The sequence below is a fragment of the Rissa tridactyla genome, chromosome 24 (assembly GCF_028500815.1).
Source record: "Rissa tridactyla isolate bRisTri1 chromosome 24, bRisTri1.patW.cur.20221130, whole genome shotgun sequence".
Taxonomy (NCBI): Eukaryota; Metazoa; Chordata; class Aves; order Charadriiformes; family Laridae; genus Rissa; species Rissa tridactyla.
Window position 1 is genome coordinate 2,008,281 of NC_071489.1, and position 15,309 is coordinate 2,023,589.

The following is a 15,309-nucleotide window of genomic DNA, read 5'->3' on the forward strand; positions in this document are numbered from 1 at the left end:
CATCAGAGAAGTGGAGGCCTGGGGTACACGGGGCACGGCGGGGTCCTGGCCCGGCTCCTGCTAGCCCCAGGTAGAAGCGTTAGGATTCCGTACCCGGTTCAGCACTGCACTCTCAACCCTCTTCTGTCCTGCAGCCAAACTTTAACACTGGAACCGCTGCTGAGAAAAAGCAAGTGGGACACTGTGTTGCGTTGTGACTGAACAGCGGCCTGCGGGGACATTCTTGCTGTTTCTGGGACAGCACACGAGGGTGCAGAGCCAGGCGGGAACTGACGCTTAGCAAGCCTAGCAGGCACCAACCCAAAGACAATGATGCACAGGAGCCACAGAGCAAAGAACACATCTCCCCTCTCCTCTCCAAGTTTATTATTAATTTAAAGGTTCGTAAAGTACACTGCTAGTCAGAGACCCGGTGGCACTAGGGCCCGGAATGGGGGTGGACAGCAAGACCTGCAGCAGCTCCAGCCTGCCAGCCCAGACAGGGATCAGTGAACCGCTGGACACGCTGGCCTGAGCAAACACCAGCAGAGTGAGCCAGCTTCAGAGGACCAGAGGGGCACGTGGCACCCGGCTGGACAAGGGGCAAGTTTCAAAGGCACAACACAAGGCATGAGACCTCTGTCCTCTCCTGTGATGCTGGAGGTCTCCTCGTACCTCTTGCAGATCACATGTGTGGCACCTTGTGCCAGCGGGCAGTTTCCAGCCCCCTCGCAGGAGGGGCAACAGGGAAAAAGAGCGGAACCTGCTTTCTTAGCACCTGGAAAGCCATGTAGAAGCACAGATGGGAGCAAGTCAGAGAGAAGGCAGAAAGCTGCTGTGGATCATTCATATAAAAGCAACATGACCCGCTGCTTTGTCAGGTACGCTGCCAAGGGCTACACAGCCTGCCAGCTGCTCAGAAAGACTTCGGGGCAGTTGGCCCCTGCACTGCCAAAGCCAGCCAGAGGACAAACCGATAGGAGGGAGAAAGGCTGCCCGGGGAGAATCAGTGGGCATGGAATTAACACAGGCAGATCTGACAACGGGGGAGTTCCCCAGGTGCAGGGGCCAGGTTTGATTGTGAGAGCAAAACGTCTAAACAAACAAGCTCTAAAGTCTCACCCTGGGGCTGCCCTCACAAGCAAAGCATTGGCTGTACCATTCATCTGGAGCAGCTGGCAGTGGCTAGGGAAATAATAGCACATGGCAGGGTGGAAAAGAATGCTATTTTCTGTGCCGGTGCTTCTTAAAAGTGATTCTCAGCCCCTTTGAAAGTCCATAGGAGCTTCACTCATCCTGGTGGAGCCTGGTGAGGAACCGTGCCTTCTCCACGAGACAGTTAAGCCAAAAGCAACAGCAGGGAGCAGAGTGGCCCCATGGGGCTAATAGCAAAGGCAGTGCCTCCTGCACAGCCCGTATCGATCAAGATGACCTGGCAGAGTCTCTCTGAGAACTGAATCCATCACAGCAAGAGAAAGTGAAAGGAGGAAGACGCTCGGCCCCGCTCCGGGCAGACCCTAGAGATCAGCAGAAGCTAAATGAGCCCTTCAAGGAGAGAGGGAGATCAGCAGGTACCTCTGTGCAGATGCCAGGCTCAGGCTGGCAGAGTCCAGGGCTGAGAAAGGGAACCTCTGCCCTTCCAGCACTCTGCAAAGGCTCCCAGGAAATCCGGACTCCTCACAAAGCTGTAGCATCAGAGCAAGTTGGTGCAGGCAGGAGCTCCCCACGCTTCTTGGCAGGATCGGTGGTTTCACAGGCAGAGTCCGCTTACTTATGCTCAGGGTGATTCTGGAGACACTTGATGACATCGGTAACAGGTTTGCCCTCGTAGCAGATCTGATACACAGCTGTGAAGAGGGGGAACCTGTGGGCAGATGAACAAAGTCACCCCCCGCGCTGTCACCAGAGCTGGCAGTCAGAGCACCTCAACTTCTGTTGCGACCTGCAGGACCACTGGGCAGGAGCAGGTGGGACAGTGGCACGGGGCCTCATCCAGCAGGACATTTCTGCCCAGCTGGTTTGATGTGGGCAGTGCAGAGATTCACCTGAACAGCAGAGACACTACGGGTGGGTTTCCCCTCCCACAGCTGCCGGAAAGATCCCAGCCCCACCCCAAAAGAACAGACAAGGGAAACGAGAGCACTCACTTCTCCACTACATTCTTGCTTTTCAGGATGCGATGCAGCTCAGCAGATGTCTGGGGACCCTGCAGCTTCTGCCCATTCAACATCTCCTTCTCCAGCTGCTCAATAGACTGAAACAACCCAGGAGTGAGGGAGCTGGGCCCTGCAACCCCATCCGCCGTCCCACCTTCCTTCCCTAGAGCCAGGCTGCGGCACTTGGTGAGCGAAGGCAGGATGCCATGGCTCTAATTGGGTCCATCCTGCTGCCAGCTCAGCAGGTTGATAGATATCAACGTCGCCTGCTCCCTGCTCTGCTTACCTTCCCAGTCTTGGCAAAAGCCTCAGCCACCTTGCGGTTGCGGCCACCATAGCAGGTAGTGATGAGGTCAGCGACCCCGCAGCTCTCCAGGAAGGTGGAGGGGGAGACGGGGCCCTTACAGAAGAGTTTGGCAAAGCCAATCATCTCCATCAGCCCCAGACGGATCACGGCAGCCTTTGTGTTGTCTCCATAACCGAGTCCGTCACAGAAACCAGCTCCTACAGCCACAACGTTCTGGAAAACGGCAACAACATGGAGGGGTCTGTTCCCAACAGAGCTCAGGGCTTTGCTGTGTCCGTGACCCGCCTGTGTGATCCCCAGCACAGGCTCCTGCCTGCCCCTGCCTGTGCCAGCGATCATCATCCGTCCAAGCTGCTGAACAGGACACATCCACAGTTCCCTCCAGTCTGGCTTTTGACCCAACGGTCTCAGCAAGCCACAGCGCGATACCCAGTGGAGTTCACTCAGCTGGCAGCCTCCCCCCCCAGCTCCCTGCAGGGCCCTAGAGAACTGCAGACTTTGCTAACCAAGACCCGCAAACCCCGGTGAGCGGCTCCCCCACCTTGAGAGCCCCGCAGATCTCTACGGTGTCAGCTTCCTGCACCACCGTCACCCGGAAATTCGGGGTCTGCATCAGCTCCTTCAGCGTCTGCCCGTGCTGCGTGTTCTTGCAGCCTGATGAGACAAAGGGAGGAGGAGGAAGATGATGGGGGGAGACCCTGAGGTAGGACTGTGCCGCTCTCCTGCCCAGTGGTGTGCTCCTGCAGCATAGTCCTTGCAGTTGGTGCAGCGAGAGGAACCTATTGCCCAACTGATGGATGTTGCTAAACATTTGCAGGTCCACAAAGTGCCACGCACACATTGAGTGGCAGATAAGCGAGGTTCAACCTTGGAATTCCCAGAAGACGGGGACGATCCCTACTGCTGTGTCGAGCAAGACAGAAATGACATGACCAGTAGATTAAAGGCATCTTCAGAGGTTGCAAATTTGGGTTTGGAGGCTGCGGTTCTCCCTGTTCCTGCGATGTCCTGCACGAGAGCGTTTCTGTGTGCTTGCAGCGATAGCACGCACTGTTATACCTCCCCAGTCTCTGCAGCCTCCTGCACAGCGTGTTTGCTTTTGTTTAAAATATAGACACTTTGAATCCCGTAACTTCTAACCCAGCAAACTCTTCTGTTGGTTTTGGCTGCTGTACGTGATTCACAAACAGTGCGGAGGATGTCAGAACAGTCACCAGATGAACTTTCAAGCAGCCCTGGCTGGCAGTAACACGAGATCCAGGTGAGCGTCCCTTGAAGCCCAAGGAAACGAAGGTAGGAACTCTATTGCCTAAAGGGACTCTTAGCATACACCCCTTTCCTTTGCGGCAGGCAGACTGCCTGATGCTCAGGCTGGCAAGGAGCTTTTAGACACACAACTCTGTTTTTCATGAAGTGAGCAATTACATCATAAACCCTCTGAATGAGCTCCTACGGAGTCCCGCTGCCTCCACAGGGAAAAAGGGCTGGCTCACCCTGGGCAGCAGTAGTTTGAACTGCACCATGCTCCCCCCTTTGCCTCTTCCTGCTCGTCAGAAATGAAGGCTGCTAATGAGGAGGGCTTTTGGCTCCTTACCGATGGTTGTTTCACAGAACTTCTCTCCTGCCACTTCATTAGCAATGTTGGCCCCCATGAGGACGCTCATCTCGATTCCCAGTTTCTCATGGATAATGTCTGAGATCAGCCTCAGCCCATCTGGTCCTTCGTCCACCCCCTGAGAGGCAACCAGGGACAGAGATGAGCACCTGCCCCCCTGGAGACCTACTGCCCCCCTGCCCCAATCCTGTCATTCCCTGTGCTTCAATGCTCCGACTCCCATCCCCCCAGTGCTCAGCTGCACCCCACTCCTCACAGTCCCGGAGATCCCCCATGTGCCCCCACCCTTCTCCCCCACCAGTACACCTCCAAATCCCCATCAAGACTCTGCCCCCACTTCCCACTCTCCCCACCTCCTCCCTATAGCCCTGGAGCCCAGTTTCTGCTCCAGAATCCCAGGATTCCCCTCGCAGCCTCTCCGAGCCAGGCTGCTTCCAGCTAAGCCCCCTTGACGCAGCGCCCCAGCGAGCTGCCCGGGCAGCGCTCCTCCTGCTCACACCTTAATGAGCGACATCCCAATAGCATCTTTCTTCACGTGGCCCTTGAGCTGGTCACAGACTTTGCGGATAAACTGGTGGGGCACCACGAACAGGAGGATGTCAGCCCCAGCACAGGCTTTCAGCAGGTCTGGCTCTGCTACCTGAAGAGATTAGGACTGTCGTCGGGGGCTTGTGCCTGTAGTAAGTGTGTCCTGAACCCAGGACAAGGGGAGCAGGGGCTTGAGAGCAACTGCTGGGGGCTTCCCTGTGAGGGAAGGAAGGGCACGGTGTCACTGCCCTGAGGTCCCCTTCCAGGGCAGAGGGGCTGGAGCAGAGCAGGGCGAAAGCAGCCTGAGCTGGTCCCACAAGAGCCGGGGTCATTCTGGGGACCCCAGCAGGCCAGTGCCAGCCGAGGGGCTGAGCGTACAGCCGTGGGGCAGCAGCCCCCGGGTTCTCCATGCGCTGCCGATGCCAGTTCGCAGGCAGCCACATGGCCTCAAGCCCAGCCTGTGGGATGCCAGAGCGGGGGCAAAGGTGGGCAGTGAGAGCAGCCAGGGCTGCAGCTCGTCCAAGCACGGATCAAGGTCACTGGGAGGGTGTAGCTGAGTCCCATGCAGCCCGGTGCATCCCCTGCTTTCACACACCGGTGCCCAGCACACCAGCAGAGCTATTTATTACCTCTCACCAGAGAGCCCGGCTGCCGGCACCGGACCTTGCGCTCAGCGGAGGGGCTGCCGTCGGGCCACACTCACCACATTGGGGGGCAGCTTGTGCCCTGGCAGGTACTTGACATTTTCGTGCTCCGTGTTGATGATGTCGGTGAGCCGCCGGCCGTCCACCTCCTCCTCCAGCACCCACATGTTCACCTGGTTCTCAAAGGTGCTCAGCTGTGCCGCATTGCTGCCGGCGATCTTGGCAATGGCTGAGCCCCTGCGTGGGCAGAGCAGAGCCGTAGGCAGCGGGCACCGAGGCCGCTGGCACCAGGGAGCCCAGTGCGCCGCAGGTCACTGGGGGTCCTGGTGAAACGGGGACAGCTTGCAGCGAGTACCGTGGGGCGCTAGGGAGGACGGGGACGAAGAGGGGACCGGGGTGGCCGGGCAGCGGGCACTCACCAGTTGCCAGAGCCCACGATGCAGACTTTCTTGCCACCCATGGTGCAGGGAGCCGGGGCGCTGCGCAGCGCTGAGCCCGCCGCTGGTATTTCAAGGCCGCCCGGAGCAGGGGCGGCCCCGTCCCGCCCCCGTCCCCGCCTGCCCCCGGGGAAACCGGGCACCGAGCCCCGGGGCGGCAGCACCGGCCGCTCTCCCGGGCGCCGCCGGTGCTCGCAGCTCGGGGGGCGGCAATGCGAGACCGTGCTGCAGGCGCAAACTGCTCCCCTGAAGCAAAGGTGAAGTAGCTCACATCCCAAATCTCAGCAGAAGCGGGAGTCGTGACTGCAGAGCTTCTCTCTTCCCTTTTCCACAGAAAAGCATTTTATCCCCCCCCCCCCCGCCCCCCGAAGTAAGAAACATGAACCGTGTGGTTGCGGACCCGGGACACAACCCCTGCTCTGATCTCACAGCCTTGAGCAGCAGCACTGACGGCCTGACCTCAGGCAAACTGCGCCTTTTTCTAGCCACAGAGGAGTTTCCCCTTGCCACAAGGGCTTACAGGTGCATTACATTTCTACTTTTATAAACAAGGCAGGGTGGAGACACTGCTGCCCCTTTTGCATAGTTTTAAGCCCTTGTATGTAAACTTTAATACAGTTACCTCAAAATTATGCCCGACTCCCATGGGGGGGAAACAGGCTGTCACAATTCTGCAAGGCAGCAGAGTGTGGAAACTGGCCCGTCTAGATTTTATCAGCAGCTTGGCCACTAGATTTCCAGTTTTGCTCAAGTTACTTTTCTTGTTTACCACAAAAGCACTTTTGCAAAGGCTTAGCAGACTCTGCGAGCCAGAGATCCTTACATGAAAGGCTCTCTATAAAAGGCCAAACTATGAAGAACATTTTCTCTGCAGCCTCTTAACCCAGTTGGCTTTGTTAAAAATTAAAAAAAAAAAAAAAAAAAAAAGAAAGAAAGAAAGAAAAAAAGTGGAGATAATCCAATCCTGTCCCTTCCCAGGCAAGTAAATGAAGTGTCATTCACCAAGGCAGCTGCGGAGAGAAAGCGTGCTGTCAGCACAGAAGGAGGGAGGACAGCTTCCTTCACAGGAGGCTTTTATTAAAACTGGGTGACATCTACAAGGATACAGTACAAAAAAAAAAAATTTTGGTCCATGGAAAAAACCATAATATTCAGTTAAGAAAAGCAGTTATTCTGCAACAGCTATGTTTGCCTACGCAGTACTCAGCATCCTTCATGTGTGATTCCCCTGAGGAGTCAGTGGGCTGCTTCATCAGCACCAAGACCTTCACCCCAGAACCACAGAGGAGCCATTTCATAAGGGGGCAAAGGAGAAGGGAGGTCGAGAGTCTATTACTCACGGACATGTAGTAACACACACACGAGGAGTAGGGCCACCCAGGCTCCCAAATTCGTAGCAACCTTCCCAACCACAGCAAAGCTGGGTGTGGGGATGAGGGGGGGTTTGTCAGTAACAGGTTTTTGCAGCTATTCCAAGAGAATACGACCAACTTTCAAGTCCATTTGCATTACAGTCTCGAGAAGAAATACTGAGATCTGGGTTAAGAGAGGCCATTCCCTTACACCTGACCACTAGTTCACCAGTAATTCATTCCACAGAGGCATCTGGGCTGCTACTCCCCACGGTCGAGAAAATCTACTTGTACATTCCTGAACCATGCTGGGCCTTATGGCAGCCCCAGAACCTAAAACGTGACTAAAAACCACAGGAGCTTCGGCACAGAAACACCTGCTAACTCGCGTACGCTTGGAGCTATGTCCATTCCCAAGGACTGTCCCGTTACACCCTCAGGTCCACGCGAAGGAGCTTCTGGTCCCCACAGCAAGTGACACAGGATAACTGTCCCAAAGGAATGAACCTACAGCGCTGCAGCCCTGCACAATTCCACCAGGCAGCTGCTGCGTCCCCTCTCCCTGCTACAGGGAGCACAAGCAGCCAGATGGCTTGCTGGAACCGCAGGCGTAGGTCTTTTGAAGTGCAGAGAAACCTCACCACTCCAATGCTTCCACGTCCCTGCAGTAAACCAATGCCTCAGCTCCCCTGTGATCCCCGCCTAGGACAGTCTGTCAAAGAACACAAAGGGAACGGGGCAGGGAAAAAAGGGACAAGGGGAGAAGCAATTCTCTACACAGTCCAGTAACTTCCTCCAGGAGGAGAGTGACTTATGAGGCAGCCCAGTGCAGCAGCACCCTCCGAGCGAGGGAGTGAGGGCAGGGAGGTATGTCAGCTCATGGCATCCTGGCACCTTGCTATAAAACCAGGCAGGGAAGGGACGAGCCACAGAACTCCACCCTTACAGCAGATCCAGGCTTCCCAGACCCAGGTCTCGTGTGCCACAACTAGATGCTAGTTGGGGAGGGATGGGCTGTGGTTTCTGAACTTGAGAAAGGCTCCAAGTCAGCAGTCGTACTGGCTACTGGGGACACTACCGGGCAGTGCAGAGTCAAGGGGAGGCTCTCGGAAGCCTTGGGACTGACAAGGCAACAGTCAGGAAGAAAACCAGGTAGAAATGTGTGCTCGTTGGAGCCCGTCTGCTTGCCACACCCCAGAAGACCCCAGGTGTCCTGGAGTTGCCCCAACAGGGACAATGCCAGGATGAATAGTGATGCGGGCCTCGCTGCCGGAGCGGGATTATGTGAGCCTCAACAGTGTACTCTGCAGCTCTCTGTCTCCACAAATAGCTGTGATGCCTTCTGGTTGGGGAGGAGCGGAGCAGCCTATGTGTTACGGATTCCCAGAGCCTGCTCCAATTCCTGCCGTCTTTGCTGCACCTGCAAGAGAAGCCAGAATAGCAGCGTTACCGTACTTGGATGGTGCAGCACCGTAGCATACGGGTAACACAGGACCCATCTGGAAAACGGTAAACTCAAACTGGGACCAAGATGCACCAGCAGTATGTACAAGCAAAGCTTAGCACTGCCACTTTCCACCGGCAGCATGGAGTAACAGGCAGGTACTCGGAGCCACTGGGTACAGAAGGGGACCCCTACTCAGGGACGCTCACCTTGGAGTAGAAGTATCTGCACACAGCTTCCTGAGCCCATGGCTGGAAGTAGAACTCAGCTCTACGCTCCTCTTCAGGATTCCCAACAACATCAGTCATTGTCTGGAGAGCACAAAGGACACAACAGTTCAGGGAGTGCAAAAGCTCTGGCTGTCCTAAGCAAACCCACACCCCCTCCCCTTTCCTCAAAGACATTTCAGTACAGTCAGGTCAGGTTCTTACACTTGACTCCAATTCTAGTCTCGCTTTCTGAGCAGGAAATTGCCTCTCTCTCTGTGGGAGCCGGTTATAATGAGGGAAGCGTGTGACTGGATCCACCTTCCACACAAGACAAAGCTTTTACCTTTAAATCCCGGCACTGGGACTGTAGCCAGTCGTTGATGAAGCCCTGAGGATCTCGGGCAAAGCTCAGCATGAACTCCCGCTGGGTCTTCAGCTGGTTAATTGTCTCTATTGTTTCATGAATCTGAAGGAGATAAGCACAGCAACTAAACTGCTGAATAGGGGGAAAAGTCAGACAGAAACATGAAGAGACCCAGCGAACTCTTATATTCCCTGGTTGACTTATACCCATCAAACAGGATTTTCAATTCCCAGTTTCCTGCTCTGAATATTACCAATTTTCCCACTGACCATTTGCTTTAGAACTACGTTTCCAGGTAAAGTCACCCGTTTGTAAGCATGGCTGACCCCACTCTAGGTTCCAAATGCACAACAGAGCAAAGCTGAACTCCTGTCCTGCTCAGGGCTCGCCTGCTCCAGTGACACATTCCCACCCAGCCCGGAGGAGGGCAGAGCTGAAGGAGCTCTTCCTACCTTGTTATCCAGAGCAGCAATTTCCTGTTGACTGGCTGTGGAGAGCAGGAAGGAATTCATCTGGGTTTTCAAGGTATCGTCCACCTCCACATCAATGTCATAGCAAGCTGTTTTCTTCTGGTCGTTTGGGTCAACACTAGGGGCAGCCACAAGAAAGAAGCCAAAATAAGCGAGTAGCTCAAGAAAGCACCAAGTTGTAGCTCCTCTAAAATGATGCAGGATATGGACCGCAGGCAGGGACAAGCCAAGGTAGTGTTAGCTTCAGCTCTAACGCCAAGCAGCAAAGCGCCACTGATGGCTTTGCAGCACAAAGACCAAGTGATTGCTCTAAGCAGATTTCCATCTGCAAAAGTGTAATGCAAAGGACAGCATGAACGTGGGAGTGCCTTGTGGAAAAGAGGGACGTGGTAAATGAAAGAGGCGGCTGTTCTTGTACAAAGAAACAATGACAGGCAACGTGGGAACCACTGCTAAAATCAGAACATATTACAATGTCTTCCTGTGCCAGCCTCATCCATCCCTTCCACTCTTCTTCCAAGAAATAGGAAATCAAGTGTCCCAGTCTCACCTGATCACATGATTAATGATGATCGGTTCTGGGGGCATAAGCAACGCATGAAGTCTTTGTGGGATTTCAGAGAACTTCATCCGCTGAGATTCAAATATCTGTGACAGAAAAAACACAGGGCTAAGGAAAGCAATGGGAGCTCAGTGACAGCAACCACTGGCTGCTGACAAAGAAAAGCTGAAAACAGTCGCTTGTTCCAGCCGCACTGTTACCTGCTGGAGGTATTTGTCACAGATGACATACTCCCGCTCATGGGGGTCCTGGAGCTTGTGGGTCTTGATATATTGCCACAAAGCCTGGATGATCACTGGACGGGTCTGAGTGTGAATCCCCAAGAGACGAGCCAAGCGGGGATCCAGTTTGAACTGGGGAGGCTGAAACAGACAGCCCAGAAAGGTGAGATGGCCGCAGACACAGCTATGACACCGTACGCGCCCTGCGCTGTTACTCCCGACACCTTACCTGGTAATCCAGCATCAGAAGGACAGTACAGCGCACATTTACATCTCCTGGCCTCTTCACCTGGAAGCCATCCGTCTCCTGAGTTGTAGCAGTCCTGTGCCACTGAACAGGAGAGGGCATTTAGAATCACCCCCACGCTTGGTTCCCTTCGCTCCTCTGCTGCTTGGCACCCAACAAGCTTGCCAGTAAATCCCACCCACCTAGAGAAAGTTCACCTCATTTCCACTTACAGCTTGAAACAAGTGTCCAGACCCCCAGCAAGTCAGAGGAAAAGCTAAGATAAGAACTCAAGAGCTCCTGGCCCCCAGCCACTTGTTCAAGCCTTTAGTATCCCCCCTCTCAAGTTACAAGTGATACACAAACGCTGTCTGCTGAAACACCAACCCATTTTTACAGGTAATGCAGCGAAAAGGAGCTCACCTCTACTAGGTGATTGTCAGGGCCATAGAGGTCTTTATCAAGTTCAATGACCAGAGATTTAAAGAAGGATGAGAACTTTCTTTTCTGCTTGGTGGCATCATATTTGGACAGAGCAGACTGCAAGCAACACAGGAAGGAAAAGCGTTAGGACAGCAAGTCTCAGCACTCAAGCACAGCCACCGTGCACAACAGTGTTCCTTGAAGTTCTGAACACCTAAATTCACCAACATGTGCTTGAAAATCAAGTTCCAAGCCAGAAAGTGAAAGACTGGAGTTAAAGATGAGCTTGTAGGAATTAAATTACTCAGCAATTTCATACAACGCAAGTGCCCTGGTTCTCAGAGCCAGGGTACACAACTGCCACTGATCGGCTCTCACCATTAATTCTTATAGCTCTAAGAACTTTGTATAACTCATGTCCTGCCATGGGGATACCCATCGGTCTCCAAGTTGGGCTCTCGATCTCTTCACCATCAGACTCCTTGGAAAACAGAGACGAAGGAGGATATCAAGCCCCTAGCTACACTCTCACGCACTAAGAAACTGGTTTCATCGCCAATTCCAGATCCATAAAGTCACCTCTGTGGTTGGGTATTTCACACTTACATCTTCCAGCAGCCGTCCTTCCACCCGAAGCTCCCAGGAGGCGACTGTTCCTTCACCATCCTCTGCATCCGACTTGGCTGGATTGAAGGTATTGGAGATAAAAATACGTAGCTTTCGTTTTTGCTAAGAGAAAAAGCATCAGCTCAACGTTAATTCTGAAATCTTGCTATCTTGCTTATGTTTTGCTAAAACTGAGCTTACTGTTTTTAGCTGCCTCATATTCCCTCTCTCCCAGGGCAGACAGCAAGGAAAGAGGCATTTCTGGTTCCACTCCTTGGTTGTGCCTGGCGCATCAAGATGCCTGATACGCCACGCTTACAGGGACATGACCCAAGGTTCATTGCCCTCCTGCTGTCTTAACTAAAGTAAGAGCCTCCAAACCTTGCTTATGATCATAGAATCACAGAATCATAGCGTTGGAAGGGACCTCTGGAGATCATCTCCTCCAAGCCCTGGCCAGAGCAGGGTCACCCACAGCAGGTGGCACAGGAACGCGTCCAGGTGGGTTTTGAATGTCTGTGGAGACGGAGACTCCCCCACCTCTCTGGGCAGCCTGTGCCAGGGCTCCGCCACCCTCAAAGTAAAGAAGTTCCTCCTCATGTTGAGGTGGAACTTCCCATGCTCAAGTTTGTGCCCGTTACCCCTTGTCCTGTCACTGGGCACCACTGAGAAGAGCCTGGCCCCATCCTCCTGCCACCCCCCCTTTCAGTATTTATAAGCGTTGATAAGGTCCCCCCTCAGCCGTCTTTTTTGCAGATTGAAGAGACCAAATCCCTCAGCCTTTCTTCATAAGAGAGATGTTCCATCCCCTAATCATCTTTGTAGCCCTTTGCTGCACCCTCTCCAGCTGTTCCCTGTCCTTCTTGAACTGGGGAGCCCAGATTCATGACAACCATGAACGCAGCCCTCCCCTACCTTAATGGGTCGCTTCAAAGCCTCCTGGATATCCAAGCGTTTCCTCATAATCGTCTGGTCCAATTTCCTTTCAAAGGCCAGCAAGTCCATATAGGCCTGAGACTCGGGTACGAGTTCACGAATCTAGAGCCAATCAAGAATGCAAATCACTGTCAGCTCCCCCGCACTTCTCCAGTCTACTTTGCATCAATGCAGGCTGCAGCTGCGTGTGCCACTCACCCTCTGAGGTAGAATTTTGTCAGCCATCTTCTTCTTTTTAGCGCTGTTAAGGAAGAAGATGCACACACGGTCATTAAAATGGCAACCACTTTGTGCAAATGAACTGTAGGCACTCACGAAGGGAGCAAGATGACAGCTTGTTCTCTGGTTTAGTACTGCCGCGTTAGCGGTGTGCTCAGCCTGATGCCAGTCTCGGGCCCGGGCTCTCCTTTTCAGAGGCTCTTATTGCTACCATCAGTGCAGTCAGGCTCTGTATTCCCCATGGCCCCTGCCGGGCCTCCAGCACCGCAGAGCTGACGAAGCCCACGGCGGTGTGACGAACTAACGCACCTGAACATTTCACATCCCCTGTGAGAGCTCAGAAAGCGGGGTTACATCAAGTTGGAAAGGGTGTACTACACATAATGCCTAACCAAAGCGACCCTCTAGCCTCCATTAGCTTTAGATGGACTTTTCTAGGAAATGCATTTTAAATCAAGAGATGAATTACCAGTGTTAGAATCATAGGATCGTCTGGATTGGAAGGGACCTTTCAGATCATAGAGTCCAACGATCCACCAACACTGCCCAAACCACCACTGACCCATGTCCCTCAGCGCCGCGTCTGCCCGGCTTTTAAATACCTCCAGGGATGGCAACTCCACCACTGCCCTGGGCAGCCTCTTCCAATGCTTGACAACCCTTTCAGTGAAGAAATTTTTCCTAATATCCATCCTAAACCTCCCCTGGTGCAACTTGAGGCTATTTCCTCCAAGCACGGCAGGAGGCAGAGTGCCCCACACACAGCCCAACAGAAAAGCTTTGTGTCACTAAGCGCAGCCAGGCCATCGCACCACGTCAGTGACTGACACTCCCTGCTGCCCCACGCAGTCCCCACTTCAGCGAGGACTCACCCCTCGCTCTCTGATCCTGGGGGTGCCTGCCTGCACCCCCAAACCTGGCCTTGCTCCCGGGGGCCTTTGGTGAAAGAGGCAAAACGTCCGTGCCCCCATCTGAGGATGCCCTGAGATGCCCCGATGCCAGGGGACAATGCAGGATGTCCCTGAGACACCCCAGGATGTCCCAAGACACTACAATGGCTGGGGATGTCCCTGATGCCCAGGGATGCCCCAGGATGTCCTGAGACACCCCGATGCCTGGGGATGTCCTGGAATGCCCTAAGATGCTCTGATGCCCGAGGACGCCCTGGGATGTCCCACTGCCCCTGGATGTCCCCAGTGTCCAAGGATACCCTGAGACACCCCAATGCTTTGGGATGCCCCAGGATGTTCCCAACGGCCTGAGATGCCCCAGGATGTCCCCACTGCCCAGGATGCCCCCGCTGTCCTGGGATGTCCCCAGTGCCCGAGGATGCCCTGAGACACCCCAATGTCCAGAGATATCCTGGGATGCTGCCAATGCCCAATGATGCCCTGACACACCCCAATGCCCAGGGATGTCCCAGGATGTCCCCATTGCCCTGGGATACCCTGAGATGTCCCCACTGTCCTGGGATGCCCCCAATGCCCAAGGATGCCCTCAGACACCCCAATGCCCAAGGATGCCCCGGGATGTGCCCACTGCCCCAGGATGCCCACAATGCCCGAGGATGCCCTGAGACACCCTGTCGCCCCGTGATGTCCCCGCTGCCCCGGGATACCGGCCCTTACTTGTGGTTGCGGTTGGGCACGGCCTGCGGCTGCACCTGCTGGAGCTGCTGCGGCGCCGGCCTCTTGCGGGCCTGGTCCAGGCTGGCCTGCGCCATCCCGGGCCGCACCGCCGGGCTCCCGCCGTAACCCGGCGGCCCCATGGAGGGGCCCTGGGGCGCCAGCCGGCTGCCCGGTAACATCCCGGGGCGCTGCGGAGAGAAGAAAACCGGTCCAGTGCCCACCGGGCGAAGCCGAAGCCGAGCCCGTCCCCGCCGCCCCCGCTCCCTCCCGCCCCGCCCCGCGCAGCGCCGGTCCCTCCCCCGCCTCACCGGGTAGGCGGCTCCCGGCAGCGGCGAGCGGTACAGGCCCTGGCCCGGAGCCGGGCCCATGCGCACCGGCCCGCCCGGCGTGCCCGGGCCTAGCGCGCCGGCCCCAGCAGCGGCCCCACCGCCGCCGCCGCTGGGAGTCACCGACTGGAATCCCGCCCGCGCCGCCATCTTCTTCAGCACAAAGGGGAGCGGGCCGGAACCGGATGTGCGCCATAGAGAGGGCGCGCGGGTCCCGCGCCAGAGAGGCGCCGTCCGCAACTGCTGCCCTCTGCCGGCCGGAGGCCGCGGCGGGGGCGGTGGGGGGTGCAGGGGCCTGGGGAGACCATGGGGTACATGGGGCGTGCGGGGTTCCTGGGGGTGCAGGGGCATGGTCCTGGGGACGTGGGGTATATGGGGGGGTGCAGAGTCCTGGGGGTGATGTGGGGGTGTAGGGTCTTGGGCAGGGGGGTTGTGTGTCCTGGGACCATGGGGGTATTCGGGGGGGAGCGCAGGGTCTTGGGGTGCTGGGGCCGTGGGGTTATGTGGGGCTGTAAGGACTTGGGGGTGCTGGGGCCCGGTCCTGGGGGCGTGTTGGGGCCATGGGGGTGTATCAGGGGGTGCAGGGTCCTGGGCGTATTTGGGCATGGTCCTGGTGGGGTGCTGGGGCTGTGGGGGTATATGGGGGGTGCAGGGTTC

General features: G+C 55.6%; 2 protein-coding genes across 2 annotated transcripts; both read right to left on the bottom strand.

The window, feature by feature from the left end:
* Positions 1 to 331: 331 nt before the first annotated feature.
* GPD1 (glycerol-3-phosphate dehydrogenase 1) lies at positions 332 to 5,796 on the bottom strand. The gene is made up of 8 exons (XM_054183067.1): positions 5,649 to 5,796; positions 5,289 to 5,466; positions 4,557 to 4,697; positions 4,037 to 4,175; positions 2,984 to 3,096; positions 2,422 to 2,655; positions 2,127 to 2,233; positions 332 to 1,843 (listed from the first exon to the last, which is right to left on the bottom strand). The coding sequence occupies exons 1-8, from the start codon at positions 5,687 to 5,689 to the stop codon at positions 1,747 to 1,749; spliced, it is 1,050 nt and encodes a 349-aa protein (XP_054039042.1). The 5' UTR covers positions 5,690 to 5,796; the 3' UTR covers positions 332 to 1,746.
* A 913-nt stretch (positions 5,797 to 6,709) lies between these two features.
* SMARCD1 (SWI/SNF related, matrix associated, actin dependent regulator of chromatin, subfamily d, member 1) lies at positions 6,710 to 14,815 on the bottom strand. Its single transcript, XM_054183064.1, has 13 exons — positions 14,635 to 14,815; positions 14,327 to 14,514; positions 12,678 to 12,720; positions 12,459 to 12,581; positions 11,544 to 11,666; positions 10,938 to 11,054; positions 10,518 to 10,619; positions 10,268 to 10,429; positions 10,056 to 10,153; positions 9,488 to 9,623; positions 9,015 to 9,137; positions 8,672 to 8,773; positions 6,710 to 8,438 (listed from the first exon to the last, which is right to left on the bottom strand). Exons 1-13 carry the CDS (start codon positions 14,800 to 14,802, stop codon positions 8,385 to 8,387), a joined length of 1,539 nt encoding a protein of 512 aa, XP_054039039.1. The 5' UTR covers positions 14,803 to 14,815; the 3' UTR covers positions 6,710 to 8,384.
* Between the last annotated feature and the right edge of the window lie 494 nt (positions 14,816 to 15,309).

Bases quoted from the DNA above. Each gene is read 5' to 3' on its own strand.
- GPD1 (XM_054183067.1), bottom strand. From the start codon at position 5,689: ATGGGTGGCAAGAAAGTCTGCATCGTGGGCTCTGGCAACTG. The intron at 5,467-5,648 runs GTGAGTGCCCGC...CTGCCCACGCAG, and splicing joins ATCGTGGGCTCTGGCAACTG to GGGCTCAGCCATTGCCAAGA. The intron at 1,844-2,126 runs GTGAGTGCTCTC...ATCTGCCCACAG, and splicing joins AGCAAGAATGTAGTGGAGAA to GTTCCCCCTCTTCACAGCTG.
- SMARCD1 (XM_054183064.1), bottom strand. From the start codon at position 14,802: ATGGCGGCGCGGGCGGGATTCCAGTCGGTGACTCCCAGCGGCGGCGGC. The intron at 12,582-12,677 runs GTGAGTGGCACA...GATTGGCTCTAG, and splicing joins ACAAAATTCTACCTCAGAGG to ATTCGTGAACTCGTACCCGA. The intron at 9,624-10,055 runs GTGAGACTGGGA...GGCTGCCCCTAG, and splicing joins ATCATTAATCATGTGATCAG to TGTTGACCCAAACGACCAGA.